This window comes from Crotalus tigris, unplaced genomic scaffold (assembly GCF_016545835.1).
Source record: "Crotalus tigris isolate CLP2741 ecotype Arizona unplaced genomic scaffold, ASM1654583v1 scf7180000018525.42219311030:4301911, whole genome shotgun sequence".
In the NCBI taxonomy this organism is placed as follows: domain Eukaryota; kingdom Metazoa; phylum Chordata; class Lepidosauria; order Squamata; family Viperidae; genus Crotalus; species Crotalus tigris.
In genome coordinates this window covers 2,831,202-2,842,038 of record NW_024097057.1, presented here as the reverse complement: position 1 = coordinate 2,842,038, position 10,837 = coordinate 2,831,202, and the positions used below count along the sequence as shown (strand labels likewise).

Below are 10,837 nucleotides of genomic sequence, written 5' to 3'. Positions count from 1 at the left end.
GCGGGGCCGCCCAAGCGAAGGAGTCGCATCCAAGATGGCGCCGTGCGGACGTGTCGGGGCCCGGGGCCGCCGCGGGCCGGGCCCTCTGCTCTTCCTCCTCCTCCTCCTCCTCCCCCTCGTGGCCCTCGGGCCGGCGCGGGCACAGCCGGCCGGGGCCGCAGCCGCCGCCTTCCCGCCGCAGGGGCAGCCGCAGGGGCAGCCCGGACTGGGGGCCCAGCCGCAAGGAGGGCAGCAGCAGCAGCAGCAGGCGCCTCAGCTCGGGCCGGCCGTGGGCGGCGGTGGCGGGCGGGTGTCCCGCGCTGGCTCCTCCGGCGGCGGCTGGAAGCTGGCGGAAGAGCCGGTGTGCCGCGAAGACGTGATGCGCGTCTGCCCCAAGCACAGCTGGGCCAACAACCTGGCCGTCCTCGAGTGCCTGCAGGACGTGCGCGAGGTCAGCGGGGAGCGCGGGACCTCCGGGGGGCGGCAGGCCCGCAGCCGCCTCTCTTCCCGGGCGGGGGTGGGGCGACCCCCCGGCTGTTCCTGAGGCGGGCTGGGCGGCTGTGGATTATGGGACCTGGCTAGGCTAACTTAGGCAGGCATGATGGGACTCGGCAGGCGTTCCTTAGGCGTCCTGGGCGTGCCTTATGGTCCCTCACTTGGCTTCTTCAGGCATCCTTGGTGGGACACGGCGGGATCCCGAGGGTGGATGGTAGAACCGGCCGTGGGGGACAAAAGCGGTTCCCAGGCGCGATTATGGATCTCTGGATTTTAGGCTTCCCGGGTGGGCCAGCAGCCCCCTCGGGGAGGGGTGCATTTGTGTATACGGGTCCCCCTTCCGGGGCTGGCTGGAGCGGATCTAGCCCCGCAGAGGTATACCCGGGATCCCGCCCGTGAAGCTTGGGCTGGGCTGGTGAGGTCTTAAGAGGGCTCCAGGGAAGAATATGCTTTCCTAACACAGGAGTTGTTTCCTCTTTGGTTGTGCATGGGTTCCCAAAGACCCAAGGCTGACCAAATTGGGTTGGTGCAACTGGCCTAGAAACACTTGTGGATTTTAATCAGAACTTTTGGAATTTCTTGCAAGCAGCAGTAGGAGCAACAATGGTTCCCACCTTCCTGATGAATAAAAAAAGGCCCGACTATCCCACTGCCAAAAAGAGAGAAAAAGCTGGATTTTATCAAGGAATAGACCATTGAATTTAGGCATTTAAAATCACTGCTTTTATTAGAAATAATTTCTAAAGGAACATGAATAAATATCTTTCAGCTACACAGATTAAATTGGAAGATTTATTTGGAGGTTTCCTAATGCTCTGAGAAATGATTACAGCTAACTTTCAGCCTTTCAAAGTTCTTTGGAATATAATTAAAGATTTTTATTCTTATAAATTCTTATATTCTTATAGTGTCCATTCATATGGATGCAAAGTATGGCAATTTGGGAAATGGGCAAGCAAAGAATGAGCCAAGCTTGATAGATTTTACTGGAGAAAGCTGAAATCTGTGCATAATTTTGCGTAATACCTTTGTGCTGTGTTGCTTTTATTGCTTTTTTTGAATACTTGAATAACTTCAAAACTGTTGGGCGGGGTGAAGTCAGTAAGATGGTACTTTTAATAATAAAGTCTCAGTGAAAAGATTGTAATTGATCCTTTTTTACTGAGTGTAAGAATGGGAAGACATGCTTAACTTATAAGATGGAGGCTTCCCCCCTCCTCAATTTTTGAAAGAAGTGAAGACATTCTGTAGACCAAGATAGCATGTTCTGCTTAAAAAGGACACTACCTGATCGCATAGAAAGAATCCTGAGTTTGGTTAAGCAGGAGAAAATGTCTTTGTTTCATTGGGTTTATTTTCAGGGCAGCATCTTATTGTAAGTGCAGGCAAGATGGTGCTCCCTGTAAGTATTTGCAAGAGCCTGATTAACACATAACACCACATAATTTAGTTTCCTTTTGAATTATGACATGGATAATCATCCTAGGAACAAAATTAAGGGTTACAGGCAGGTTTTTAACTTAGTGTGAACCAGACCAGTTGTTTCTAAATTCTAGATTCTGATCTGGAATTGTTTTTGTTTTTTTTTTCTGTTAGAAAAGTGTGCTGACAACTTTTATCTGCACTGACCACTTTGGTTTCCTTTCATTGCTTTTGTAGTGCTAGTCTACAGTGACCAAACAACAGAAGCCTGGAAGCCTTTTTTCTAACACATTTGATTAAAAAGGCTTATTACAAAAGCTTAGCACCTTTTAGTTAAAATTGTTAGTCAGAAAAGGTGTTACCAGTTTCCTCCTGATTTCTTCTCATTCTAAAACCATGAATACGAAAACCACAGAGAGGGGATTTCTGGAATCATGAACTGTTTCATTTTCTGGCTAAACTAAGGTAGAGGAAGCAAAGGAGATGTGAAGTTACTGAGGAAATCAATGAGAATATCTTGTGCTTGCAGACAGCTAGCTCCCTTGGTGTCCACCAGACCGCCTGCCTTCCCAGATTTTAATATAGTTGTTGGGTTTTCTAATTTAAAGCAGAGAGTCATCTAAAGTGATTTCCCATAAAACACCAGCTTCGGTCCTATCTTTATTTTGAAAATGCCTCAAAGTGTCCTTAGAACATAAAATGAAGCAGGGCCTGAGTGTATCGTTTGTAACTGTGGCCTCTCCAGAGAGTGAACAGTGATAGAGGGAGGTTGGTAGAAGGCAAGAAAAATGAGGGTCACACCAGTTCACTGATTGGTAAATGGTGGTTTTGTGATTGGTCCCACACACTGTGGGAACTCTTTTGTGAATTGTCAGAAATGGGATGGCAGTCACTGTTTGAACACTCGCAAATTTGCCGTAGACTTCCCAATGATCCCCTCGCCTATGAAAGTTGCAAGGTAAGACTCAATGAGTATTTCTACTGCCCTTGTTCTTGGCACTTGCAGTTACTACTAGAGGAAAACTATTTTTCACTCCATGTACCCAAAGAAGTGAAAATCCAAATTTTAGAATTTTTTTCTCTTATGTTAACTGATGCCAGTTCCATCCTGCATTGAGATGAATTGTGCTCTAGATTATTCTCCGTTTGTTCAAACAATAGATCTTAGTGAGCTTGTAGTGAATTCTAATATTTATTTTTAGTGTGAATGACAGTCGGAAAGAAGGAACTTGAATGGTTTAGGGAATTGATTGCACTGAATTTCAGGGAATGTCCTAGTTACTTAAAGGATTCTGGGGCGAACAATTGTGTAACTCTTTTGTGACCTGGAATTCTATATGAAATGCCCCGTCTACTGTATTGTGTATTTTAGAATATTGTAATAGCTGGCAAGTTTGTTCTTCTAGAGTTAAAACCAGTAACAAAACCTGCATGTGCCATTGGAAGACTGCATTGGTTGTATTATGGCTTTCTGTGATTGATTCTTGAATCCCTGGAGATCTTTTGGAGATGCTTCCTCCTTTCTCTCTCTATAGCGTACAGAGAGATATATCTGCAGAGTATGTGTAAAAAAAAAATATCAAGATGGTGCCATCTCAATGCAGTCAAAGCTCTGCCTGGTTTTTATGTGCATTGTGCACAAACAACTGGCGGAGCTTCGATTACAGCATCCACGGCCACCTTCTTGACTTTTTTTTTACCATATTCTATGGACGTTCGTGCTGCCTGTATTTATTGGAAACGAAGGTTTAAGATAAGGTGGCAGCAGTGAGTGAATTTGGATGATTTTGATGAAGCAGAATTAGTGGACCTTCTTAATACTTGGGAGGAAAACAAGACTATCTGGTTAGACGGGGAAGTTCAACAGTCAGAAAGAAGCCGGGAGATGCTACCTCTCTCTCGTTTCCAAGACCTCAGAGAAGACATTATCTTTAACAAGTTGAAATGGGTTCAGTCCTTCAAAGTGCTCCTGATTAGGATTTAACATGAAATGTGCTTCATGTAAGAAATCGTACATGTAATGACGGTTTATGAGCTGAAGAGAGAGACTTGTCCTTCTGTAGCTGAAGCCCCAGAGAATGGAAGAGCGTTCATTCTTACGTTGGTCTTTCCTGCATTTTGTAACACTTAATCCGTCTGTCCGTGAGTTGCAACTGCCAGATATGTTGGACAACAACTCCTAATGGGGAGTTCAATGGGGATCAGTAGCAAATCTTTTCACAAGAAAGGGATACAGAATAACAGAGTAAGAAGGGATTATGGAGGTCTTCTAGTCCAGTGCTTTTCAACCTGTGGTCTTAAGTGCGAAAAATGGTCATAAGTCACTTTTTTCAGTGTCGTAGTAACTTTGAATAGTCACGTAAGTGAACTGTTGTCAGTTGAGGACTACCTGTACTTTATCACTTTTTTCCTTTTTGGGGGGGAGGTCATCAAAGTTGCTAGGCGACCAGTGTGCTTGACTATTGCCATATCCTAAAAGTGGTACAATCTGTGAAAAGGTTGAAAAGCATTGTTCAACCCCCTGGTTTGTGTCAGTTCCACATCTTTTGACTTCTTACAAGGTGCTCAAGAAAGAATTGTGAAAAATCTGAAAAAGTTTAAATGCTCTATCTCGTTATATGATTATAAACATCAGACACTAAAATAAAATATACTTGTTTCATCTTCACACAATGTTGGATCTAGGTTGAGCCCCGCCTAAAGTAAATCCTCTGAAATAATTGGCGTTAAATTAATAGTGGAATTATAGCTTATTGATTTAACACTTTATTCAACCTGTATGCTGCATGAACTGAACAATTATATGACTCACAACAATCAGACATTAAAAATTGCCAATAAAATCAATATAAATAAAAGATGGCAAGCACGAGGAAGCAACTGGTCTCTCTCTTTCGCCAAAGGATCAGGTGAAGGACCAGATCTTACAGCCCATCTGATCAACAGCAGAGTGAAAGCCAACTGGATTTGGGGGCAGGGGGAACCTTATTCCAGAGGGCAGGCATCACTACAGCCAAAGTGCACTTTTTATCGCTCATGCTGTGATCAGTTTTGTTTGTAATATTTGTGAAGCATCTGTAGATTAAATTAACCTTTTGTCTTGCAGGCAAAACAGGCAAAGGTTGGCGTCACCATTTGAATAATAACAGAAGTTTGGCTTTCTTTAATCTGCAGTTAGGAATGAGGAAAAGCAGCAAGATTTAGAGACAGGCACTTTCCCTGCCTCCAACTATGGAAGAGGCCACCTGGTTTCTTAAGCCTGTTTTCCTAGCACACAATTAGGAATATCTAGACTAGTGTTTCTCAACTTTGGCAACTTTACGATGTGTGGACTTCAGCTCCCAGAATTCTCCAGCTAGTGTTGCTAGCTGAAGAATTTTGGGAGTTGAAGTCCACACATGGTAAAGTTGCCAAGGTTGAGAAACACTGATCTAGACTATGTCTTCTAGCGGGGGAAGGGGGGGAATATCCCAGCTCTTAATTCCTTTCCAGTTCAATAAATCTCCAGTTGGTTTGAATCAAGCATGCAAACACTGAATTAGATCACTGGGTCCCCTGCTGAGTACTGTTTGTAGAAATGCTCATTTTTAAAAACCCTTTTCTGTAAATAAGTAAAAAAATTTTTTTTAATGTGTAAAGGTCTATCAGCCCTTCAAACTATTGTGTAGCTGCATATAGTCCTTGATTGCGGCTTGTGTGGTTGAACTTGCCAGGATAAATAGCTAACCGAAAGACTGAAATGGCAGGTAACAAGGAAATGCAGGGAAACTAAAATAACAATGACGGATACAGAGCTTTAGCCTAAGAAAAATCACAATACAAGCTGAGAGATCAGAATAGAAAGGCTCAGATCCTTTGTTTAATAAATAAAAATACCAAGTTTTCAGTTACTATACTAGATAAGGTTAATAGAGCCAGTTTTTGTGAAGACGAAAATGAAAAATGTAGATTGACATAGTGGAGTTCTTGACTGATGACTGACAATTTAGTGGCCATTTGAAGTTACGAGAGCCTCTCTCTCTCCCCACCGTGGTCTCCCTTCCCTCCCCTCCCTCTGAGGACCCAGTAGGAGTGCATGTTGGGTACTCAGCAACCTCCCTGCATTTTCCAGTATTGGCAGCATCCTGCTGTCATATGACTGTTTTACAAGAAATATTATATTGATGTGATTATTATGTGTGGAAATATTAGAAAAAGATTTATACTCAATTTTTATCTATCAAAACAATAAAAATTGTATTAACTTAAGATTGGTAAAAGAGAACATTATGGGAAGAGGAGGAAATCAAGTAAAGCTATTATGTGGATGATAGATTATAGAAACCAATTGTTAGCTAATGTTTTTTAAATGTAAATCCAGACAACACACTGTTTACCGAATATTAAGGTGACCATGTTAAAAAATTAATAAAATGTATTATATAAAAAAGATACAATAAGAACATATAGCCAGTGTGTTTCATTAGTAATCTTTCTTAGTAGTGTATTTCCTATAAATTTTATGATTTAGGATATTTGTTGAAGCCTTTCCTATTGATTTGCTGAAACCATTTGGATATTTGTTATATTCATCTATAATAAACTTAGCGTGTCTTATTTCCTAGGAGACGGGTATAGGATTTGTTTGTATTACCAGATAGGAACTAAATAGATAGACATTAAAAGGGAATGTATATGAAATGTCTAGACAAAAATATTTCACACTAGTTCACATTTAGATTTGACTTTGCACTAGTAGATAAATCCAGATGTCAATTCTAGCCAGTGTAGCTGGTGGCAAAGGATATGGGGTTTTACTTGAAAACATCTGGAGGGCTCCCCAGTGTCTAACTCTGGCTGAGAAGAAAGCACACTGTATCACTGATAAATTTTTAGGAGATGGGCTGTTGATGAGAATTGAGTCTGTAAGTCTTCATTTGATCTTAGATCAATAAACATGCTGAGCCTGAAGGTTGTTTGTGTAATTTATAGCTGTGCAGGTGTGAATACAATGCAGGACTGTTAAGGATGCTTCTTTTCCTTCAAGGGAACTAGCCTAATGAAACACAAGTCCTTAAGAGGTTCCACTGTCCTCCCTCCATCGGGAAGATAAGAAGCCTTGGTGTAGAATTAAAAGGGCTTTCTCTGCTGCATTTGGTGCTCTGTACAAAACAGAGACAGACAAGAGTTCTGGATGAGCTCTTCAAAGCATTACTGACCTAATGAGGGAGTTAACTATTGATCACAGATGCACAAACATTAACCTAATGAAAATAAAGATGATAACCTGATGCGAAACAAGCATAGGAACTTAGAAAAATATTTATTACATTTGTGCTATCTGTTTATCCAGTGATCTCTTTCCTGCTTTACAGTTTGTCTTTCAACAACCTTCATTCAGCCCTAAGATTTGAAGATTGACCATTAGCTGTGATCTTCCTACACATGGAAGGAGCATTAATAATAATAAAAAGTGTCTATCAGACGGGAACATCTCATTACGAGAATAGTCACTGCAGAAAAAAAGTTCTAGGACGGAAAGCAAAATTGGGACCAGTAGCAATATTCCCCAATATGTGATATCTTCAGATGTTCCCAGAGTTGGGACACAACAGTTTTGTGTCTACAAAAGCTCTGTGCATGTGCCTTAAACCAATCTTTACATATCGCACTTATACTTTCAGCTGTGTAGAGAGTTTTGAAAATCCTCGCATGAGTCCCCATTGTTCTTTTAGAGCTGACATTTTGTTTATTTGTTGCACAAAGAGTGCTGGTTCAAAATGGTTTGTGGGTTTATTTGCTTTTTTTAAAAAAAAAATTGGCTTTCTTGTGCACTTTGTAATCAGACAGACATTATCATTTACTGTCTGCCTGGAAATTGCACTGAGCAGATGGCACCTGGAGTTCTTCAGCAATATCTCTAGAATAGTTTCAGTCATTAAGCAGTTAGTACAGCTGTTTAGCTCATTAGTTAAGGCTCATTAATGAGTACCTCCCAATAAAAATGTAGTAAACAGGTAGTTACCTATTTCCAGCAGAGCCTGAACAAGATGTGTGCAATCCTGCTGGAGCTGTCAGCTCTCAGACCAAGATGGCTGATGCTTCCCAGATCTGCCTTTTACAGAGATTCAGATCAGGCCGGAAGGTGGCCTCAAACAGGATGCCTCCCCCCTCTCCTTTTTAGAGAAACTTAGTTAAACAGATCATCTCTACCTCTGCATTTTTGTAACCAGAGTGCAATAAATAGCTGCTGTGATGAGTCACGCTTGTGTTTTAACTGCTGAGCCTTGAGTGCTTGAGCAGTTTTATTCCAGGCTAGCTTCAGCGCTTCCATGATGTTTGCATATTTGGTTTTTGAATACCTGTCTTACAAGAGTATTCACTGAATCAGCCTTGCAATGCAGGGGTGTCTGCTCTTGCTTTCCAGACCTGGCAGGGGAAGCAAGCACTAAGGTCAGAGAGTCTGGCACTTTGAGGAAATAGAATGAAAGTAAAGGTTGATATTTTCTTTGTTTAAGTACAGAAAGACACTGGCGTCATGCCTACATATATATGTACATGTTCTGTAACTATCGTGCTGTTCCCTTTTGGGGTAGGCAATGTTATGCAAAGTGCAGAAAGACTGTTTGAAATAATAAGCAAACTAACCTTAAGAAAAAGATGGGCTGCTAAATCTAGTTTACATCAAAGTTATTAACTGTACATACCTTCCTATCCTTGCAATCCATCCATGCTTCTTCCACCATGCCCTCATAGCACTTTTAAAAAAAGAGATGTCACACTTGTCATTATATGTCTGTATATAGAGAAGATGGTCCACAGAAATTAAATGTGTAGTAAGTTTTTGGAAGTCTTGGACTTAATTCTTGTTAACAGAGTTTTAACTAATAGTCCCTGCCTGTTTGGCCAAAAAAATTAGTGGCTACAATTTGCATGGGATTTTGGCCTGGTAGAGCATAAAATATTTCCGATTTAAGCAAAACTTTCAAATTAAAATGAGGATGCAGAGAATGTGAGGTTGTGATCTGGTGGTTGAGAAAAGGCTTTTGCTGGATGCACAATTGCTTAATTTCCTTTCTGCTTCTCTTTGAATAACAGCTAAATCTGTATCAAAAAGCACAGAATTGTCAATAATGTATCTTTTGGGCTGCAGTGTGGTGTTCAGCTATGAAATAGGCTTTAATTTTTTCCTTCAAAGAGCAATTCCAGAGCTAGCAAATTCTTTGTGCTTCTGTCTGCTGAATATTTCCACCTGCGTTTATCAGCCGGTTTCTCATATTCCTCCTAAACAATATCTTAAAATTTTGAGAAGCTAGTTGCAGCTTTTACCTAAGTTCTGCATAATTGAGAGGGGCTTTTTTTTTTTTTTTGCTTATGTAATAAACTTTCTAAAGATTTTAGAGCTGATCAAGTATTCTTCTGAAAGAGATGAAGTATGTAGAAAAGTTTTGCAAAATGATTCAAGTCTCTGCCTGCAATTGTATCCATTATTTCTCATTCATCTGGTACATAACTTTAGGTTTACTGGAAGTAGAGGGAGTTTATTGCAAAAAATGGGAGAACTGCAGTTTTGGGAAAATTTCCAGTTTCCTTTAATCTCATTACTCCAGCCATCCCGGAAACAGTGCTGTTGGTAAGCATTGGACAGAGTTTCCAGGCTTTTACTGTCATCTTGTGTTTGTTGACGACCAGTGTACAAAAATGAATTTTTGTTTTGCTTGCCACAGTTCACTGGCGGATCCTTTGTGGAGTTCCATCTTCTATGGCAGTGTTTCCCAAACTTGACCATTTTAAGGCATGTGGACTTCAACTCCTAGAATTCCACAGCCAGCGTTGCTGGCTGTGGAATTCTGGGAGTTGAAGTCCTCATGCCTTAAAATGGTCAAGTTTGGGAAACACTGTTCTATGGAAAGGGCAACTTCTCCGTGTGAAACGTTCTTACGTTAGCTCAGAAGCCCTGAAGTGGCTGCTGTGCTTTGCTGCTCAGTCCGTTGTGGACCTGAGTCCAGGAGAGGCTTAGCTTCAGCCTCAAGTGTTGCTGGGTGAGAGGAATAAGAGCAGAGGCTCGGCTCTTCCCTGGTGGGAGCCTTTTGCGGTTTTGCGCTTGCTCTTGGACCCAGAGTTTTCATTTCATCCCCGGATTAAATTCTTGCCAGAATTTATTTTAAACCAGAACAAAATATATTGTTTCTTTCTCCTAGAACCACTCACAAATGGTTTTGGACACACAGTGTGCTATGCGGGTATTTACCTTTCTCAGTGTTTGATTTTAAAGGGCTGTTGTTGAGAGTACCTTGCACTGTGATTTCGGTCAAGGATCAAAACAAGATGCAGGTTGTCCTCGACTTACAGCAAGTCATTTAGTCACCGCTCAAAGTTACAACGGCACTGAAAAAAGTGACTTAGGACTATTTTTCACACCATTGCAGCATCCCCAGGGTCACATGATCAACATTCAGACACTTGGCAACTGACTCATATTTATGACGGCTGCAGTGTCCTGGGGTCACGTCACCTTTTGTGATCTTCTGACAAGCAAAATCAATGGGAAAGCGGATTCACTTAACAATGGTGTTACTAATTTAATCACTGGAGTGATTCGCTTAACAAATGTGGCAAGAAACATCGTAAAACGGGGCAAAATTCACTTAACTAATTTCTCACTTTGTTGTTGTTAGTTGCGAAGTCGTATCTGATCCATCGTGACCCCATGGACAACGTTCCTCCAGGCCTTCCTGTCCTCTACCATCTTGTTTCTCACTTAGCAACTTAAATATTGGGCTCAATTGTGGTTGTAAATCGAGAACTACCTCTATTTATTTCATTTATAGTAACTAAGCATTGGAGAATAAAACAAAAGTGAATCTATTTTCATCCTTTTCTTTTCTCCATCCTAACTACAATTTATCATTGATCGATACATCTTTGGTTAAACCCACATTGTGATGATTGAATTTCCCAC

At 41.4% G+C, this 10,837-nt stretch overlaps 1 protein-coding gene across 2 annotated transcripts in view; it reads left to right on the top strand.

Moving 5' to 3' along the window:
• Window positions 1-2: 2 nt before the first annotated feature.
• GLG1 (golgi glycoprotein 1) overlaps window positions 3-10,837 on the top strand; it is a 44,061-nt gene continuing 33,226 nt past the window's right edge. For both annotated transcript variants that reach the window (XM_039353711.1, XM_039353712.1), the window contains exon 1: window positions 3-430. In XM_039353711.1, coding sequence (XP_039209645.1) covers window positions 35-430 — 396 coding nt within the window. In that variant the 5' untranslated portion in view covers window positions 3-34. The remainder of the gene's footprint in view (window positions 431-10,837) is intronic.